Genomic DNA, 21,303 nt, shown 5'->3' on the forward strand with positions numbered 1-21,303 from the left:
TACATGAGTGAGAAAATGAAACCGTCAAATAGGCTACTCGATTTTGCAAATAGGAGCACCACTAAAAGTATAGGCCTATCCATGGAATACAATTCCAGTATCGTTTTCGCAATCTGTCAACAGAGTTAGCGCTGGCATGAATATATGTTTATGACACTTTTTTTTCTCAAAATGTTCCGTAGGCCTTAACACTGCAGATTGTTATTAAAATGTTAGTTATTATGCTATAATTTGTGAAATTACTTTGATGTAACAACAGCTAACTAAAGTTCCATTTAGATATAGGCAGCTGACTGGGACAAATAACTTTTACTAAAGTATCGGTAGTCTAAAAGATTTGCACTCGCTCATTGTCCTCGGTTGGCAATGGCGGGTCGGAGTGCTAAATGTGGAAAAATAGTATGGCTGTGGGTGATGCGTTCGGCAGCGGGGGAGAGATCGAAAATGCGGATGTCTTTGCTAAGAGAAATGGTCGGATCGAGAGAGCTACGCGATGAGTGGAAGGAGAAAGCAAGTGAGATGGAGGCGGGGGGAAGTTCCCATCTCTGCGGGGACTGGAGCGCCTGTGCCCTGGACCGGCGGCGCAGTGCTGGCTAACATTCAACCCAACCCTTGTTCCACAACGAGCTCGACTCACGCTGAGACAGGTAAGGCTCACAGCCACCTCCGTCAATTCGACGGGCTCAAAAGCTATATAAAAAAAACTTATTTTCACAAACAATTTACGCTCAATATGGTTTATTTTCTCCCTTGAGTAATTTTAAAAGAACACCTCATCTTGAATGCCTTATGTTAGCGAAACACTGACTGCTGTCGGGTAGACCATTCCGAGGTCGCCATACCCGCATTTCCTCTCCTTTACCACGGGTAAGAAATGCGAATTATAGGGTCTAAATAATATGGTATAAATTGATAATTTGCATTGATTATGGACCACCGTCAATTTGGAATTTAATTCACCAATGTATCTTATTTTCTGCTAAGAATTGACTATTTCCGCGCCGAGACCTCCATGCGGTTGTTGACAGAACCAGCCGCCTCTCTGGTTAGCCATCATGGATCTCAGTTTAATATCTCACCGTGTGGGCTCGCCCTCTATCTCGCTTGACAACCATCATTGCCAACCTGCGAAAATCAGTCTTTGGTACTGTTATAGTTGCCTATGATCCTGGTGCGGGGCAGGTTAGTTGCACACCCAGGCTTACTTTAAACCCAATTTCTTGCTAAGCATGTAGTGCGCCATCTGAGCTTGTCACGGTCGGTAACCTAACAGACTCGCGCTTTGCCTGTAGCATGGCGGCTCTGGAACCATCCTCGCGCCAGTGAACCATTTGCAATCTCGGATGTACAAATATTTCATTATGTGTGGTGTAAATTTGATACAATGTAACCGCGGATTGAAACCTTGTGAATGATGATAATTTTAGTTATGTATCCTCATTTCAATTCTGAAGATTAGCGAAGATTGTTACCATTTATTTCCCTTTTTCTTCATTCGTGTGCCTCAGTCTTCAAGACTCATCCTCGCCACACGGCTACAAAACCTGGTTTACCCCGTGTTCAACAACAGCTGAAAGAAAAGTCGGGCTGAATAGAACCGTTTCACGGTGAGTTTGTTCATTTAAATCGTTGTTTTTCAAGAAACACAACAGTAAATTTGTCTGTTTGAGATGAATGATTTTCTAAACATGATTCTCTTTCATGGAGACGAGGTCAGTGTTCGGGTCGCAGTCGTTTGGAACTGGATTTTTCCCCCTATGGGTTTATGCAAAACTAGTAACGTTATGCCGATACGTAATCTTTTGGACGATCAATTACAAATACATTCATCTAGTTAACGTTACCTGCAATATTGATGTAAATGTATAAACAAAATAAAAGCGTAAATCATTATCCATGGTGAATCCCCTGAAGTTAGCCAAGCTTTAGCCAGCTAGCATAAAAGTTGACTGGTCTGGTGGTGGTTTTCATATTTTAAATTTACAGTAGCTAGCTACTATAACTTTTTTTAACCTTAAAATGTATAGATTATTGTCATTAGATTATTTTCGCCGGTTGCCACCGTGTTGGCTAACATATTGTTGTAAATGAATGGAAATCTGATGGTTGTTAACATAATATAGCTAGCTAGCGAGTTAGCAGCTAGCTAACCATTGCATTGAACCAGCGTAGTGTGGTTGCAGCTCGCTAGCGCGGTCGTTGGCTCGGTTGGAGTTTGTGGACCCCCCAAACCATCTCATCATACCAGGATATTACTTTTAAATTTCCCATAAACTGCATTGATTTATTGGGACACTAGCTAACTATGTCCAACCACTGTTTTAAACGCATCATTAGACCAGCGATAATTGTATCCCCTTTCGTGCGTACTATATCACCAAGAACGGGTAAACAACAGGCGGGGTGCTGACTGCAGAGTCGACATCACATATCCGAGATCGGTTACGCCTCGCGCAAGAATGTCCTGCTTTTCCGAGTCTTTTTCGGTTTGATTATGGTTGCCCGCTTCGATACTAAAACGATTAAAGCATAGAAACGGGTCTCTGAGGGCTATGTTCAACAATTGAATTTATTATAAAGCGTAATATGTATCCCTATTTGGCCCCTCACAATAGTCGGCCGATAGAGATTCAAGGCGGAGGCAGGTTTCAATTTCAGCTCAATGTTGGTAGTGTGGCTTTGTCGAGTGGTTCATTTGGTAGTAATGTTCCCTGGCCACCATTCCCCTTCGTTGGAGACCGAAAGCAGATCTCCCGTCCATAGTCAGCTGGTTGCCTACAGCTGCCTCTAAACGTTCGCTTCCTCCTTCTGTGGAACCTCCCCACCACCACTCCGGGAAAATCCTCCATTACCGACCGAGAGAAGACATGGTCGGCAGAAAGCAAAATGAGTTGCTACTTTAATGTAGAATAAGCTAGCCTATTTTCCAAATCGACATAAAGAACATTACCAGTCGTAGCCTTCTGCGGAGTTATTTGAGATGTGAAACCGTCACAAGCTATAGCCTGTCTCATCGTGTAGCGTAAACGTTTAGGGGCGGTGTAATAAACATTAATAACCATCATGTCGAGGTCGATTTTAATTTCCAGGATTTTAAAAAGGCTGGAATTTCTTACCTAATAGCATGTTTGGAATGATTAAAAGCAGTCGAATAATCTCTGTCCGATAAATATTGTTTTCAGTATCACATTTTACACACTTATTTTAACTTAAAATTTTAAATTTTAAACTTTAAATTTTAATATGCAAGTCGATATACTAGTAGAATGATATACATTTTTAACCTCTAGCCTATGCCATTTCAAATGTGTTTAAGCTCCAAGCATTATTTTTTCAACATATTTCCTAATATCACAAGGTATAGCATTGGCCAAAGTAGTTTTCTGTTACTTTCTCACATTTGCATGCATTAGGTGTATGCATAGGTTACTATTATGTATACTGTGTATAATTTTTTTGCTGGCACAGTAGTGAGAGTAAATTGTTGGTAAGATTAACAATGACTCACTGCACCTTGTATATTATTCACAGCCATTAAAATAAAGGGATAGTGTTTTATTAGGATCTGTTTTGTTTATGTGCAGGTTAAAGAAAGTACAGATGAATGGAGAAATGGACGCGTCCACTAAAGACCAAGGTGAGATCATAGTCAATCAACGTGAGATCATAGTAGTCCATCAAGGTGAGATATAGTCACAACATGGAGCTTCTTCCTTCCATCCCCTTCAGATTATTGTGCAAAATGGAGAGATTTATGATTTAAAAAAAACTTCAGCCAGGATAATGGTTGCAGGACAGACAAGCTGATGTGTGTGTCCTTGTGTGGCTATAGTGTGGACGCAGGACGACCTTCTGAATCTGCTAGAGGCCATGAAAGTCAATCTTCCACAGAAGGACCTGGCCAAGTACAAGACGTCGGAGTCCCATCTGGACTGGGATAAAGTGTCCTTCAACTCATTCACAGGAGAGATGTGCAAACAGAAGTGGAACGAGGTCTCCAAAGTGGTACGCCATGTCTCTATCATGCTTTACTGTGGACTGGTGTATTGTGTATTTGAGAATAAAAATGGATTTCCAACTCTTGTCAGTTCAATTTATACATACTGCATCTTGCCTTTGCAATGTGTTTTATGTTGTTGTTCTGTGTCTTTGGTTCAGATCCGTAAATTTCGCACATTAACAGAGCTGATTTTTGATGCCCAAGACTTTATCAAGAACCCTTATAAGGGCAAGAAGCTGAAGGTGAGCTGCATATCCTCTTTTTATGATAGACACGGTCAGTTGATACTTTCACAGGTGACACATTATTTTCTTAGCAAATTCAGTCATCTGATGACTGATTTGACTGTCTTTTTGTGTGTAATTTTACTCATTTGGTATTATTCTTTCAAATGTTTTTATTTTTCACTGAACAGAAGCATCCAGATTTCCCTAAAAAGCCCCTGACACCATATTTCCGCTTCTTCATTGAGAAGAGGGCCAAGTATGCCAAGCTGCACCCTGAGATGAGCAACCTAGACCTCACTAAGATCCTCTCCATGAAGTACAGAGGGCTGCCTGACAAAAAGAAGGTCAGAAGCAGGGATAGAGTGGGAAGGAAAGGAAGAGTTGCAATTAATGGGAGGGATATAGTGACGTTTGGGATGGGGGGTAAATATGTTCTCCCTGGTAGATACGATTTATTTGAACTGAGTAATTTGCTGACGTTGCTCATGGTCGACTGACTTGTTTTTTTTTGACAACAGAAAAAATATCTAGAAGACTTCCAGAAAGACAAAGAAACGTTTGGGCACAGCATGTCAAAGTTCAGGTAAGGTTCAAATTTAGGTTATCTGCAACTGGAGTAAATCTATATTTGAAGGGGGGATTTTGCCATTGTGTTGAATGTGTTTTAATTTGCTTGATGAGTATGTTTGTTTATTTTTATTTCACCTTTATTTAACTAGGAAAGTCAGTCAAGAACAAATTCTTATTTACAATGACGGCCTACCAAAAGGCCTCCTGCTGGAATTAAAAATAAAATATAAATATAGGACAAAACACACATCACGACAAGAGACCAAATAACACTACATAAAGAGAGACCTAAGACCACAACATAGCAAGGCAGCAACACATGACAACACAGCATGGTAGCAACACAACATTATAACAACATGGTACAAACATTATTGGGCACCGACAACAGCACGAACGGCATGAAGGTAGAGACAATAATACATCATACAAAGCAGCCACAACTGTCAGTAAGAGTGTCCGTGATCAAGTCTTTGAATGAAGAGTTTGAGAATAAACTGTCCAATTTAAGTGTTTGCTGCAGCTCGTTCCAGTCGCTAGTTGCAGTGAACTTGAGAAGAGGAGCAACCCAAGGATGTGTGTGCTTTGGGGACCTTTAACAAAATGTGACTGGCAGAGCGGGTGTTGTATGTGGAGGTTGAGGGCTGCAGTAGATATCTCAGATAGGGGGAGTGAGGCTTAAGAGGGTTTCATAAATAAGCATCAACCAGTGGGTCTTGCGATGGGTATACAGAGATGAGACCAGTTTACAGAGGAGTATAGAGTGCAGTGATGTGTTCTACTGATCACCCCAATCCACAAAAGTGGAGACAAATTTCACCCCTGAATAACTACCGTGGGATATGCATCAACAGAAACGTTGGGGAAATCGTCTGCGTTATCATTAACAGCAGACTCGTACATTTCCTCAGTGAAAACAATGTACTGAGCAAATGTCAAATTGGCTTCTTACCATTATTATCGTATGACGGACCACGTATTCACCCTGCACACCCTAATTGACAAACAAACCAAAACAAAGGCAAAGTCTTCTCATACCATGTTGATTTCAAAAGAGCCTTCGACTTAATTTGGCATGAGGGTCTGCTATACAAATTGATGGAAAGTGGTGTTGGGGGAAGGTAGACTAGTGGTTAGAGCGTTGGGCTAGTAACCGAAAGATCGAATCCCCGAGCTGACAAGGTAAAAATCTGTCATTCTGCCCCTGAACAAGGCAGTTAACCCACTGTTCCTAGGCCGTCATTGTAAATAATAATTTGTTCATAACTGACTTGCCTAGTTAAATAAGGAGCGTTGGTGGCAAATCTGATGGCTGAATGATTAAAAAAAACATCTAGCCGCTCGAGAGCACCCTTATCTGCCGATCTATAAATTATGTCTCTGTAATCTAGCATGGTCCTCTGAATCGGGGTTAGTTTGGTAGCTGGGTGCGAAAGAGGGGCGATTATGATCAAGGAAACCAGCCTGCAGATTTGATATGTGCTGCGATAAGGACAGTGTACCATCTAGCCATACTCCCAAGTACACGTATGAGGTGACTACCTCAAGCTCTAAACCCTCAGAAGTAGTAATAATACCTGTGGGAAGAGGGGCATTCTTCTTACCAAACCACATGACCTTTGTTTTGGAGGTGTTCAGAACAAGGTAGAGAGTAGATGTCGACCGATTTAATTAGGGCCGATTTTCAAGTTTTCATAACAATCGGTAATCTGCATTTTTGGACAGCAATTATGGCCGATTACATTGCCCTCCATGAGGAGACTGCGTGGCAGGCTGACTACCTGTTATGTGAGTGCAGCAAGGAGCCATGGTAAGGTGCTAGCTAGCATTAAACTTATCTTATAAAAAACAATACATCTTAACATAATCACTAGTTAACTACACATGGTTGATGATATTACTAGTTTATCTAGCTTGTCCTACGTTGCATATAATCGATACGGTGCCTGTTAATTTATCATTGAATCACAGCCTACTTCGCCAAACGGATGATTTAACAAGCGCATTCGTGAAAAAAAGCACTGTCGTTGCACCAATGTGTACCTAACCATAACATCAATGCCTTTCTTAAAATCAATACACAAATATATATTCAAGTATATATTTTTAAACCTGCATATTTAGTTAATATTGCCTGCTAACATGAATTTCTTTTAACTAGGGAAATTGTGTCACTTCTCTTGCGTTCTGTGCAAGCAGAGTCAGGGTATATGCAGCAGTTTGGGCAGCCTGGCTCGTTGCGAACTGTGTAAAGACCATTTCTTCCTAACAAAGACCGTCATTAATTTGCCAGAATTGTACATAATTATGACTTAACACTGAAGGTTGTGCAATGTAAAAGCAATATTTAGACTTAGGGATGCCACCCGTTTGATAAAATACCGGAACAGTTCCGTATTTCACTGGGAAAAAATTACATTTTGTTTTCTAAATGATAGTTTCCGGATTTGACCATGTTAAAGAACCTAAGGCTCGTATTTCTGTGTTATTATATTATAATTCAGTCTATGATTTTATAGAGAAGTCTGACTGAGTGGTGGTAGGCAGCAGCAGGCTCGTGCATTTGCCAGCAGCTCTTTGCTGTGCTTCAAGCCTATCAACTCCTGAGATTAGGCTGGCAATACTAAAGTACCTATTAGAACATCCAATAGTCAAAGGTATATGAAATACAAATGGTATAGAGAGAAATAGTCCCATGATAACGACAACCTAAAACTTCTTACCTGGGAATATTGAAGACATGTTAAAAGGAACCACCAGCTTTCATATGTTCTCATGTTCTGAGCAAGGAACTTAAATGTTAGCTTTTTTACATGGCACATATTGCACTTTTACTTTCTTCTCCAACACTGTTTTTGCATTATTTAAACCAAATTGAACATGTTTCATTATTTATTTGAGACTAAATAGATTTTATTGATGTATTAAGTTACAATAAGTGTTCATTCAGTATTGTTGTAATGGTCATTATTACACACACACACATATATATATATATATATATATATATAATATATCACACACACACACAGTGGGGAGAACAAGTATTTGATACACTGCCGATTTTGCAGGTTTTCCTACTTACAAAGCATGTAGAGGTCTGTAATGTTTTTATCATAGGTACCAATTCAACTGTGAGAGACGGAATCTAAAACAAAAATCTAGAAAATCACATTGTATGATTTTTGAAGTAATTAATTAGCATTTTATTGCATGACATAAGTATTTGATACATCAGAAAAGCAGAACTTAATATTTGGTACAGAAACCTTTGTTTGCAATTACAGAGATCATACGTTTCCTGTAGTCCTTGACCAGGTTTGCACACACTGCAGCAGGGATTTTGACCCCCTTCTCCAGATCATTCAGGTTTCGGGGCTGTCGCTGGGCAATACGGACTTTCAGCTCCCTCCAAAGACTTTCTATTGGGTTCAGGTCTGGAGACTGGCTAGGCCACTCCAGGACCTTCAGATGCTTCTTACGGAGCCACTCCTTAGTTGCCCTGGCTGTGTGTTTCGGGTCGTTGTCATGCTGGAAGACCCAGCCACGACCCATCTTCAATGCTCTTACTGAGGGAAAGAGGTTGTTGGCCAAGATCTCGCGATACATGGCCCCAACCATCCTCTCCTCAATACGGTGCAGTCGTCCTGTCCTCTTTGCAGAAAAGCATCCCCAAAGAATGATGTTTCCACCACGTGCTTCACGGCTGGGATGGTCTTCTTGGTGTTGTACTCATCCTTCTTCTTCCAAACACGGCGAGCGGAGTTTAGAACAAAAAGCTCTAGTTTTGTCTCAGACCACATGACCTTCTCCCATTCCTCCTCTGGATCATCCAGATGGTCATTGGCAAACTTCAGATGGGCCTGGACATGCGCTGGCTTGAGCAGGGGGACCTTGCGTGTGCCGCAGGATTTTAATCAATGACTGCGTAGAGTCTTACGAATGGTTTTCTTTGAGACTGTGGTCCCAGCTCTCTTCAGGTCATTGACTCGGTCCTGCTGTGTAGTTCTGGGCTGATCCCTCACCTTCCTCATGATCATTGATGCCCCACGAGGTGAGATCTTGCGTGGAGCCCCAGACCGATGGTGATTGACCATCATCTTGAACTTCTTCCATTTTCTAATAACTGCGCCAACAGTTGTTGCCTTCTCACCAAGCTGCTTGCCTATTGTCCTGTAGCTCATCCCAGCCTTGTGCAGGTCTACAATTTTATCCCTGATGTCCTTACACAGCTCTCTAGTCTTGGCCATTGTGGAGAGGTTGGAGTCTGTTTGATTGGGTGTGTGGACAGGTGTCTTTTATACAGGTAACAAGTTCAAACAGGTGCAGTTAATACAGGTAATGAGTGGAGAACAGCAGGGCTTCTTAAAGAAAAACGAACAGGTCTGTGAGAGACGGAATTCTTACTGGTTGGTAGGTGATCAAATACTTATGTCATGCAATAAAATGCAAATGAATTACTTCAAAATCATACGATGTGATTTTTTTGGGATTTTTGCCTTCGATTCCATCTCTCACAGTTCAAGTCTACCTATGATAAAATGACAGACCTCTACATGCTTTTTAAGTAGGAAACACTGCCGGTTTTGCAGGTTATCAAATAATTGTTCTCCCCACTGTGTGTGTGTGTGTAAATATCTTGGCCGATTTAATCGGTATCGGCTTTTTGGTCCTCCAATAATTGGTATCGGCGTTGAAAAATCATAATCGGTCGACCTCTGGAGAGCTTTTTGAAAACTAAAGGCTTTGTTGTAGAGCATTTAACACAAAATCTGGGGAGAGGCCAGCTGAGTATTAGACTGTCATCTGCATATAAATGGATGAGAGAGCTTCTTACTGCCTGAGCTATGTTGTTGTTGTATATTGAGAAGAGCGTGGGGCCTAGGATCGAGCCTTGGGGTACTCCCTTGGTGACAGGAAGTGGCTGAGAGAGCAGATCTTCAAACCTTTATACACTGCACTCTTTGAGAGAGGAAGTTAGCAAACCAGGCCAAAGACCCCTCAGACACCAATACTACTTAGCCAGCCCACAAGAATGGAATGGTCTACCGTATCAAAGCTTTGGCCAAGTCAATAAAAATAGCAGCACAACATTGCTTAGAATCAAGGGCAATGGTGACATCATTGAGGATCTTTTTAAGGTTGCAGTGACACATCCATAACCTGAGTGGAAACCAGATTGCATACCCGAGAGAATACTATAGACATTAAGATTAAGATTATTAGACAGTTGATTATTAGTTTTCCCAACACTTTTGATAAACAGGGCAAAATAGAAATAGGCCTATAACAGTTTGGATTAGATTGATCTCCCCTTTAAATAAAGGATGAACTGTGAAAAGAGAGACAGGCTTGGCGATGATGGGGGCAGTAGGCCTAAAGAAGAAAGGGTCGAAACCATCTGACCCAGATGTTTTTTTGGGGTCAAGTTTAAGGAGCTCCTTCAGCACCTCGGACTCCGTGACTGCCTGCATGGAGAAACTTGTTGTGGGGCAGAGGAAAAAGGGAGAATCATCAGAGATAGTCGCATTAGAAGGGGTTGGAGATGAGGAAATGTTGGACGGGCAATGAGGCATGGCTGAGTCATAGGAATCCTGACTTAATGAAGTGGTGATTAGAGCTCAGCCATGTGCGTATTGTCAGTAACAACCACATCATCAACATTAAGGGACATGGGCAGCTGTGAGGAGGAGGGTTTATTCTCCATATCTTTAACTGTTTTCCAGAGCTTCTTGGGGGTTAGACCCATAGAGAGAGAACTGCTCCTTAAAGTAACTAACTTTGGCCTTCCAGATAGCCTGAGTGCACTTATTTCTCATTTGCCTGAACGAGAGCCCGTCAGCCTGAGTGTGCGTGTGCCGAGCCTTTCGCCTAATGCAATTCTTGAGGTGGAGTAACTGCAAGATCACGTTTGGACCAGGTGCGGAACCTGTTTTTAATTCTGATTTTCTTTGTGTGCGTGTTTGTTAACAATACCACTGAAAATATCAAAAAAGAAAGTCCAAGCGTCTTCGACAGGGGATCAAGCAGATTATATAGCATTTTAGAGGCCAGTGCATGAAGACTTGCTCATTTAAAGTGTTTTAGCAAGCGTCTATGACACATCAGGACAGGTTGTTTCACTGACCAGTCATTGCGAACACAGGCTGTAAAACGGTGTTCATTAAGGTCATTACAGAAAACACCAGACTGATACCTATCAGGATTATTTGAGGATAACATTGAGGAGAGTTGCCTTTTCTGGGTGTTTGGAGTCATACCTTGTGGGATTGGTAATAATCTGAGAAAGATTTAGGGAGTCCCATTGCTTTAGGATGGTGGTTAAGCATGTCTTAGGGCAGTTATAGGGTACAGTCCGGTGCTGATGGAGGACGATAGCACCCAGCAACAGTCCAAAAAAAGCTATTTGAAAGTTTTAATGCTTAAAACCAGCAAATCAAATTGTTCTGAGACAGACTTGGTGGAGACAACCGAGCACTGAAGGTGATCCTTGGTAAAGATTGTCATTCCCCCACCTTTGGAAGATCTGTCTTGCCAAAAAAGCTTATAAGCAGAAAGGTTAACATCAGTATTCAAAACACTCTTCCTTAACCACGTCTCAGTAATGACCAACACATCTGGAGCTGTGAACCCACACTTTCAATTGATACATTTTAGGTAATAAGCTTGTAGTGTTAACGTCCAGAAAACCCAGGCTTTTACAAGAGCAAAAATCAGTGAAACGGATAGCAGAGCACAAATCAGAATTGGGGCTAGCAACAGTAGATGGGCTCGGGTGTACATGCACATTTCCAGATATCATCAACAGTAATACAGTCAGGGCACGGCAGAGGACAGGGAGAGATCTGCAGTGCTGATTTATGACATCTGAATGTGCATCAGATGGCAACAAGATCCTATTGTACAGCAATTTCATCAGGTAACATGAATGCAAAGCCGGTGAGAGGTGGTTTGAATAGGATGGAAGGTCAAAAGTCTGTGTAACCAATAGAGAGTCAGAGTCTGTGTGGGAACAAACAGTCTGTCCCACGGGTTGGTAAAGAAAGTTTGTAATCAACAAAGCATGCAGGAGTCATGAGGCAAATAGAAAAATGCACAAGATAACATTTTTGCCATTGTAAGTTCAGAGTCACTCGCCCCAACAGTGTGTGTGTGCTGGAGGCGAGCGAAAGCTCAGGAGAGAGGGGAGTGTGGTGGGGGTACCTGAACCAGACAGGGGGAGACAGGCCAGGGCAGACGGTGAACAGATCGGCAGGTGGAATCCAAGCAGCATTGCAGCAGGCAACAGGAGTAGGTGTCACACCCACTTGGGGGAAGCTTTTATTTCTGGAGGCAGATTTCTTGTAGAAAATGCCAGGGAATGGTCTTTGAACAGCAGGAGGGGGCTTCAAAGGGCGCTTCAAATATTCCTGCCACTTGTTGGGCCCAAGGCCTCGTCCCCTTTTACTTCACACCTCAGTGCTAATTGAAGTTGTATTTGGTCTGTCCTTGTAAGCCTGGCAGCCTTAACTCAGCATTCAGTCCCCATAAAGTAAAATATCATTAATGTAGTTTTTTCTTATTGGCTTTCAAAATATCATCAGACCAAACACTACTCACTTAGTTCCAGGTTGGACGGTAATCCTCAGGTCTCTGCTGTTTGTTTGCTAGAGCACCCTCCATATAGCTTGGAAAAAGGAAACCTTGGTAGCAGTAATCTCTCCGGTTAATTTTGGTCAAAATTAGGGTTTCGGTTCGAAGACCATGCTGTGGAGGGTAGCATCCTGCATATGTCCCTGCCGAAAAAATTAAGTTTATCTCACTCCAAGTCTATCCTTTTGTAAAAAAAACATGTTGAAAAATGTGAGAGCTCACATGCAGCTGTCTCTCTCTCTCACAGTAGTCATTGGGTTTCTGTGTGACTATAGGGAGGACCATCCGGACCTGGTGGAGAGCATGGCAAAGAAAGGTTCTAATGTGCCAGAGAAACCCAGGACGCCTCAGCAGCTATGGTACAGTCACGAGAAGAAGGCCTTCCTCAAAACACACGCAGACGTGAGTTATGCTTTTCAGGACCGTTTGTTAGCACCTTCAAAACCACAATGTTGACACTCAATGCTAACATGCTAAAGTTGAACTATGTCCATCTGAAGCAACGTATATGTTCTAGAATCTATAATATCTGTTACTAGGCGACCACCAAAGACATTAAAGACAGTCTTGGGAAGCAGTGGACACAGCTGTCGGACAAAAAGAGACTTAAGTGGATTGCCAAGTCCCTGGAGATGCACAAAGCATATGAGGTGAGAGCATCCTCAAATATGAGGCACAAGACTCTGAAGATGGCCAAATTACTGCCTGACTTGGGTATTTCCAAGAGTGTTAATTGATTTTTAACCTGTGTCCCCTGTTTGTTTTCCACAGGAGGTGATGAAGGGCTTCATTGAGACTCACCCAGAGCTCAACATGAGCAACGAGGACATCGTCAAGTCCACCCTTACCAAGGCTGAGAGACATCTGAAGGACAAATCTGATGGCAGGCCAGACAAACCACCCCCGTGAGTACTAATCCACACCAGCACACTTTTAATATTACCACTGGGTGATCACACTGTTAACTGGACATGGTGACGAGGGTTGTGACTGTGTTGTGTATTCTGTGTGTGTTTTAGGAATGGTTACTCCATGTTCTGTGCTGAGTTGATGTCCAGTATGAAGGACGTGCCCAGTACAGAGCGCATGGTCATGTGCAGCCAGCAGTGGAAGCTGCTGAAACAGAACGAGAAGGACGGCTACCAGAAACGCTGCGAACAGGTCTGTACTTCACTAGCAGGTGAACTGTTCACTCCAATGTTGACGTTTTGGACATACTGTCAGAAGTCCTAAGTGCTCAAATTTTCACAATTCTGTTTTTCAGAGAAAGAAAGAATACGAAGTCGAGATGAACCGGTTTCTTTGTGTAAGTTTGTTTTTCTACATGTATGTGTGTGTCTGTATACAGTTGAATTTGGACGTTTACATACACTGACACAGAACCCAAACCGGCTGCGCGCGTGTGCCATCGTGCATAAATTAATTTTGTCTCCCCACACCAAACGTGGTCACGACACGCAGGTGAAAACATAAAAACAAACTCTGAACCAATTACATTAATTTGGGGACCGGTCGAAAAGCATAAAACATGTATGGCAATTTAGCTAGCTTGCACTTGCTGGCTAATTTGTCCTATTTAGCTAGCTTGCTGTTACTAGCTAATTTGTCCAGGGATATAAACATTGAGTTATTGTACCATAAATGCACAAGGTCTGCCACTCTGACAATTCATCCACACATAAAACGGTCAACCGAATCGTTTCTAGTCATCTCTCCTCACTTATTTGGTGATTGGCATCTATTATTATCATATTACCACGTCGACCGGCAACACAGTTCCTCTTTCAATCACCCACGTGGGTATAACCAATGAGATGGCATGTGGGTACCTGCTTCTATAAGCCAGCAGCATTCCGCCCTGCATCCCACTGCTGGCTTGCTTCTGAAGCTAAGCAGGGTTGGTCCCTGGATGGGAGACCAGATGCTGCTGGAAGTGGTGTTGGAGGGCCAGTAGGGGGCACTCTTTCCTCTGGTCTAAAAAATATTCCAATGCCCCAGGGCAGTGATTGGGGACACTGCTCTGTGTAGGGTGCTGTCTTTCGGATGGGACGTTAAATGGGTGTCCTGACTCTCTGAGATCATTAAAGGTCCCATGGAACTTATCGTAAGAGTAGGGGTGTTAACCCCGGTGTCCTGGCTAAATTCCCAAGCTGTCCCTCATACCATCATGGTCACCTAATCATCCCCAGCTTACAATTGGCTCATTCATCCCCCTCCTCTCCCCTGTAACTATTCCCCAGGTCATTGCTGTAAATGAGAATGCGTTCTCAGTCAACTTACCTGGTACAATATATACAGTGGGGAGAACAAGTATTTGATACAGGGCTGATTTTGCAGGTTTTCCAACTTACAAAGCATGTAGAGGTCTGTAATTTTTATCATAGGTACCACTTGAACTGTGAGAGACGGAATCTAAAACAAAATCCAGAAAATCACATTGTATGATTTTTAAGTAATTCATTTGCATTTTATTGCATGACATAAGTATTTGATACATCAGAAAATCAGAACTTAATATTTGGTACAGAAACCTGTGTTTGCAATTACAGAGATCATACGTTTCCTGTAGTTCTTGACCAGGTTTGCACACACTGCAGCAGGGATTTTGACCCCTTCTCCAGATCATTCAGGTTTCGGGGCATTGCAGTGTATCAAATACTTGTTCTCCCCACTGTATACATATTTTTTTCAACGTAGAGTTGCAGGACTTGCAGCGCGATCTGCATCAGAAATATAAAGGACTTCTATTTTAGCCCTTGGCAATGGAGACGCGCAATAATTAAATTACATAGATTTCTACATTTATTTTGCAACGCTCGCGCACGTGACGCTTGCGGTGTAGTCAGGGTATTAGGTTGGAGACATTAACTTGTTTTTCAACCACTCCACAAATTTTTTGTTAACAAACTATAGTTTTGGCAAGTCGGTTAGGACATCTACTTTGCGCATGACACAAGTAATTTTTCCAACAATTGTTTACAGACAGATTATTTCACTTATAAATTCACTATCACAATTCTAGTGATTTCGGAAATGTACATATACTAAGTTGACTGTGACTTTAAACTGCTTGGAGAATTCGTGGCTTTAGAAGCTTCTGATAGGCTATTTGACATAATTTGAGTCAATTGGATGTTGTGGATGTATTTCAAGGCCTACCTTCAAACTCAGTGCCTCTTTGCTTGACATGATGGGAGAATCAAAAGAAATCAGCCAAAACTTCAGAAAAAAATGTGTAGACCTCCACAAGTGTGGTTCATCCTTGGGAGCAATTTCCAAATGCCACATTCATGTGCTTTGCTGCAGGAGGGACTGGTGCACTTCACAAAATAGATGGAATCATGAGGCTGGAAAATTATGTGGATATATTGAAGCAACATCTCAAGACATCAGCCAGGAAGTTAAAACTTGGTCGCAAATGGGTCTTCCAAATCAATGATAGCAAGCATGCCTCTAAAGTTGTTGCAAAATGGCTTAAGGACAAGAAAGTCAATGTATTGGAGTGGCCATCACAAAGCCCTGACCTCTTATAGAACATTTGTGGGCAGAACTGAAATAGCGTGTGCGAGCAAGGAGGCCTGCAAACCTGACTCAGTTACACCAGCTCTGTCAGGAGGAATGGGCCAAAATTCACCCAACTTATTGTGGGAAGCTTATGGAAGGCTATCCAAAACATTTGACCCAAGTTAAACAACTTAAAGGCAATGCTACCAAATACTAATTGAGTGTATGTAAACTTCTGACCCACTGGGAATGTGATGAAAGAAATAAAAGCTGAAATAAATCATTCTCTCTACTATTATTCTGACATTTCACATTCTTAAAATAACGTGTTGATCCTAACTGACCTAAAACAGGGAATTTTTACTGGGATTAAATGTCAGGAATTGTGAAAAACTGAGTTTAAAGGTATTTGGCTAAGGTGTATGTAAACATCCAACTTCAACTGTATCTAGTGAATGAGAGCAGAGGCAGTATGTATGTTATTTACTCAGTGTCTGTCTGCAGAGTATATCAGAGGAGGAGCAGCAGCGTGTGCTGGGGGAGCAGAAGATGATTGGCTTTAAGAAGGGCAGCGGGGGCAGCAAAAAGAAGAGCAGAGCAAAGGTAAGTCCCACAATGCGTCAGTATCACTCACCTCATCAGCTCCACATATTTCACAATAACAATCATAAGGAAGTATGAAATGGAGATGACTAATTGTATCAATATCAGACAAAATAGATATTGACTGTAGTATGCATTATTTCAGAGGGGATCAATAAAGTTGTATTGAATTGACAAAAAGCTCCCATCGCTTACATTGCAGCCTAGCCCAGAGAAGCCCAAAAGGCCCATCTCGGCCATGTTCATCTTCTCTGAAGAGAAACGACCAAAGCTGCAGCAAGAGCGACCAGACCTGTCCGACAGTGAGCTCACCAGGCTGCTGGCACGCATGTGGAACGAGCTCTCAGATAAGAAGAAGGTACACACCCCAGTTTAATACACACTACCATAGTGCAGCTGAGGGTTCTGAGCAGTAAATGCAGTATATAAATATCTATGGTATAGAATAAAATGCAGTACAATGCATGACCGCATCAATTATATGGCATCGGCTTGTGTCGCTGAAAGGGGATTTCTGGTTTCAGCCTCTACCTGTGATTGTTAACTAAATAACTGACGTTGTCTTCCCCCTGTAGGAGAAGTACAAGCGCCTTGAGACGGTCCTGAAGGCAGAGTCTGTGAAGAAGGGACAAGAGGAGCGCAGCCGGCTGCCAGACACCCCCAAGACTGCACAGGACATCTGGCAGCAGAGCGTCATAGGAGACTACCTGGCCAGGTTCAAGGTGGGTGACACAACTATGGCCTTTTAAAGCATGTTAACTGCTTCTCCCTTTGTCCTGACTATCTACCTCATTCTTCCTGTGCTTTACAGAACGACCGGCCAAAAGCCCAGAAAGCCATGGAAGCCACTTGGAACACCATGGAGAAGAAGGAGAAGATCATGTGGATCAAGAAGGCAGCTGAGGACCAGAAACGATACGAGGTAAGTGGAATCCAATGTGTCTGAAAGGCAGAGGCCCCAGAAATGTAAGTGTCCATTGAAACTTACTGGCACTCTTTTTGCTGACAGAGGGAGCTGAGTGAGATGCGCTCTCCGGCAACCATCATTGCCTCAGGGAAGAAGATGAAATTTGACGGTGAACCCAAGAAACCCCCATCGTGAGTGTATTTCTGATGGAGTGCTTCTGTCTGTGTTTTTAATAAACTTACTTTACTGTGTTCTTCTATAACTATATTGATCTAGGATTTGTAAACGTACCTTTCAGGAATGGCTACCAGAAGTTCTCTCAGGAGATGCTGTCCAACGGAGAGCTGAACCACCTCCCTATGAAGGAGCGCATGGGGGAGATCGGGGGCCGCTGGCAGAGGCAGCCCCAGAAGGAGAAGGACCGCTACAAAAAGATCGCTGAGGAGAAACAGAAGCTGTACAAAGTAGAGCTGGAGCGGTGGCTGGCGGTATGCCATCTTTGATTTGTTGCAGACACTAAGTGCATGGAACATCCTAGAAATTGTGTGCCTGTAATGACCTGACGAATTTGAATGTCCCTGCTTTCACAGAGCTTGTCCTCACAAGAAAGAAATGTGTACAAGGAGTACAACTCACAAGTAAGTCGTCCGTGCTATTCTATTATGCCTTAGAATGAGTGTTATCACAAACTCTCCCTGTCGTTGCTGGCAAATTAACATGTAAACAAACTGAGTGTTAATCTTATCTCCTATTGTCTTCCTCAGAAAAGAAAAACCCCAGTGAAACCAGGAGGCACTGCAGCCAAAGTTAAGGCCAAGGTAACCAAGAAATCTGTAAGTCCCAGCTCTGTTCAGTTTATAATTACCACTCTACTTTTACTTTTACTACTCTGCTCTGAGTCAAACATCATTCATCTCTGACAATCAATCTTCCCCCAGGACACAGAGGACGAGGAGGATGATGATGATGACGAGGAGTTAGAGAAGGAGGCTGCCTCATCAGATAACGATTCGTCCAGTGCCGAGGACAGTGAGGAGGAAGATGATGATGACGATGTTAGTTTTCAGACTTGTGTGAAATTCATCATTGCTGTTGGAAATTATAATGGTGCCCTAGACTGACATGACATGAGGCTAATGTTCTTGTTGTGCGACACCTCTTCTTGCAGAATGAGGAAGATGACGATGATGATGAGGCGGATGATAAAGAGAACAAGTCGGAGGGGAGTAGCAGCAGTGACTCGAGCTCAGTGGAGACATCGGACTCTGATTCAGACTGAAACTGGTCTATGGTGACCCAAGAGAGACTGAGTAGCGCTGAGCCAAGAGTTCAGGGAGCGCTGCTACTGTGCTGGCCCTGCTCTCCTCACATCCCACCACCAGAGGGAGCTCCTGCCCCCACCATGTCCATTTCTCACTTGCTTTCTCTCTTCTGTGTTTCTTCATTGTTGTTCTGTACAAGGAGGGTGAAGACCCTAACACCACCACATCATGCCCTTCATCTGTTATTCCTCCAACCCTGCCTTCAGGTGGGGACATTTGGCTTCCTTTCTACATTCTGTGACTAATAGGTCTCTATTAGCTTTTTTTGGTGTGACTTGATTTTGGCCCCATCCTGTTTTGTCAGTGTCTGTCAGATGCTTGAGGCCACGGTTGTGAAGGGGGGAGCGGGGAGTTGTGAACAGGCCTCCGAGAGCCAAAGAACCTATTTGTCTGTGGGATTATTTTGGGGTGGGGGGTGCAGGGGACCAAATAATTGCACTCTTGAGAATGTTTCCTTTAGTCTTTTGTTCTTCAGCGCCTCTCAACTTTCTTCCTGCTCTCAATGTGTATGTTTTAATTATTAGGTTCTTAACGAGGTGGTATCTTCAGGAAAAATTAAGCCATTATGAATGTCTATTGTTGTTGCTGGAAATTTAGAGGAGATGTATTCATCCAGTTTTAGTTAGATTTGGATGCATTTAGAAAAATGGCTTTTACCTGTCTTTGACAGGTGTTCAAGTTCAAAGGTGACTGACAGTCTATTTATTTATGCTACATAGAAATGCGTCCAAGCTTTTTTGGGGGACAATTTCAAGGGTCTTTGTGGAGCAAGTCCAAGACAATTCTGTTTGACTCATGTTGATTTTTCAGTTTAGATTTGTTCATCCACTGGCCTGTTGAACAGAATAAATAATGAATGTTTCTTAGTGGTATCAAAGGAATATATCGTTTATCGATTAAGAGTTTTTGCTTGCCACTCTTACAGAGTAGTTATTTTTGCCCGGACTGCAGATATGAGATTTAATTCCAAACAGACTATGTTGTACAATTTAATATTGGTTTTGATTTCTTCCTTGAACCACTGTTTTACACTTCTATTTGATCTAAAGCTGATTTAATGAATTTGTTTTAATAATGTCGAGGGCTGTGGTCAGTTCCATTTGAAATCTGGGATAGATTGAAATGGATCCATTTAGTTCTTTTAAATAAAATACAATTGACCCCAACCCTGATATTCTTTTTAGTCGAAGTATCCCAAAAAAGCTTTGCACTTAATGTAAGCCTGTCCCATGCTTACTGTGGTCAACAGTCAACTGTTCAGCCTATTCATGTGTTTGTGTGACAGCGACTGCATTGGTGTGTGCTGTCTGCATCCTGTGGTTGACTGTGGCTTCAATTATCTACCCTTCTCCATGTGTGTACTTCTCCACTCCCCAAGGATTAAAAAACATTTGCTTGGTGAGAGAATGGGCTAGACTGTGTTCCTAAAAATGTTTCTTACACCAGTCGCATGCTTTTAAATCCTTGAGGGGCAGTGAATGAGTTTGCACTTAGGGGAGAAGGGTACAGAACCCGACTGCAATCTGTGAAGGATGTATGTGCCTGTGTGGTGTAGGAGGCACTTCTCATCCCATTACAACACAAACACCTTGCTGTAGATTTTTTTAAATGCCCTTTTCTCAAAATGATTGAAGCTGAGTCATGTGTGGTCCTGTTGGTTACCAGCACAAGGACAGATGCGTTAGACGACCCACTGGACTGGTTATGTCATAAGTTTAGCTTGTTTCCAGGGCAGTACAATGGGTTAACAATGGCCCGAGTTAGTCCATTTCTAAATCTCATAATTGTTGACTGAATAACACCAGCATGGTGGGCTATATATGATTTGGTTAAGGGAATGTGGGAAATGTTATGGAGGGTGGGATACTGGATTCGGGAAAGGGATTTGGGGAAAGGTGTTGCCAATGGGGATACGACATTCATGTTGTATGGTATTTGTAAATATTGCTTTTTTTGTATTGTGTGGAATTACTTTGATTTGTAGTTTGATTTATTTGGCCAAGTCTTGTCAGTGGCTCCGTCAGGTGTGAGTCCATTGCTTGCAGGGGAAACGTTTTTGATTGTGTTTGTCCGTTTTAGTTCTCTCCCCATGTTGATTTCTTTGTATAAATGACTAAATGAGAATGGCTTTACAGATTTGTACTGCTGATCATTTGACACATTTTTGATGTTTTCTATAGCGGAGGGTGTTATGTCCCTGCTATTTAAGCATTTGGCAAATAAACTTGGTCTTTAATAAAGTATACATATTGCATTCATTATTTTTTTACAAACGATTGTAGGTGTTATGTGATGGATGTTGAAGACAATTGCCAACTGATAATGGACCACCTCAAATAATTTGTTCGAAATGCCGACCAAACAATAGTGTCCTAAATAAACGGATAAATTAGAATTTCGTTAGATACTTACAACTAGCTGTATCCTAATCTGTGATTTGGTTGTTTCATGAGAACTAATCGATAAACGATAACCGTGATTATTTCACCTCTTCCCTTTCCGTCAATAACATAAATGGGCACTCGCGAGAGGGGGCGG

The 21,303-nt window shown here is 42.3% G+C and overlaps 1 protein-coding gene across 4 annotated transcripts; it reads left to right on the top strand.

The window, feature by feature from the left end:
- Window positions 1-27: 27 nt before the first annotated feature.
- LOC118378918 (nucleolar transcription factor 1-like) lies at window positions 28-21,008 on the top strand. Of its 4 annotated transcripts, none has more exons than XM_052491562.1 (22): window positions 28-647; window positions 1,509-1,607; window positions 3,585-3,682; window positions 3,833-4,005; window positions 4,159-4,242; window positions 4,416-4,571; window positions 4,746-4,810; window positions 12,705-12,831; window positions 12,969-13,079; window positions 13,201-13,334; window positions 13,449-13,590; window positions 13,694-13,735; window positions 16,438-16,536; window positions 16,739-16,894; window positions 17,112-17,258; window positions 17,348-17,458; window positions 17,546-17,634; window positions 17,742-17,931; window positions 18,034-18,081; window positions 18,208-18,276; window positions 18,382-18,498; window positions 18,612-21,008. In XM_052491562.1, the coding sequence occupies exons 3-22, from the start codon at window positions 3,601-3,603 to the stop codon at window positions 18,720-18,722; spliced, it is 2,253 nt and encodes a 750-aa protein (XP_052347522.1). In that variant the 5' UTR covers window positions 28-647; window positions 1,509-1,607; window positions 3,585-3,600; the 3' UTR covers window positions 18,723-21,008. The 4 variants fall into 4 exon arrangements, with proteins under 4 accessions (XP_052347522.1, XP_052347520.1, XP_052347519.1 ...); XM_052491560.1 differs by lacking the exon at window positions 28-647 and adding an exon at window positions 1,015-1,182 and having other exon boundaries at window positions 18,208-18,261; XM_052491559.1 differs by lacking the exon at window positions 28-647 and adding an exon at window positions 1,024-1,182.
- Window positions 21,009-21,303: the final 295 nt, after the last annotated feature.

The sequence above is a fragment of the Oncorhynchus keta genome, chromosome 32 (assembly GCF_023373465.1).
Source record: "Oncorhynchus keta strain PuntledgeMale-10-30-2019 chromosome 32, Oket_V2, whole genome shotgun sequence".
In the NCBI taxonomy this organism is placed as follows: Eukaryota; Metazoa; Chordata; class Actinopteri; order Salmoniformes; family Salmonidae; genus Oncorhynchus; species Oncorhynchus keta.

What these genes read in the sequence shown, in the direction of transcription:
- LOC118378918 (XM_052491559.1), top strand. Translation starts at nt 1,163, where the DNA reads ATGATCCTGGTGCGGGGCAG. An exon ending in CACAGCATGTCAAAGTTCAG is followed by an intron (nt 4,811 to 12,704) that starts GTAAGGTTCAAA and finishes GTGTGACTATAG; the next exon opens with GGAGGACCATCCGGACCTGG. An exon ending in AAAAGAAGAGCAGAGCAAAG is followed by an intron (nt 16,537 to 16,738) that starts GTAAGTCCCACA and finishes CTTACATTGCAG; the next exon opens with CCTAGCCCAGAGAAGCCCAA.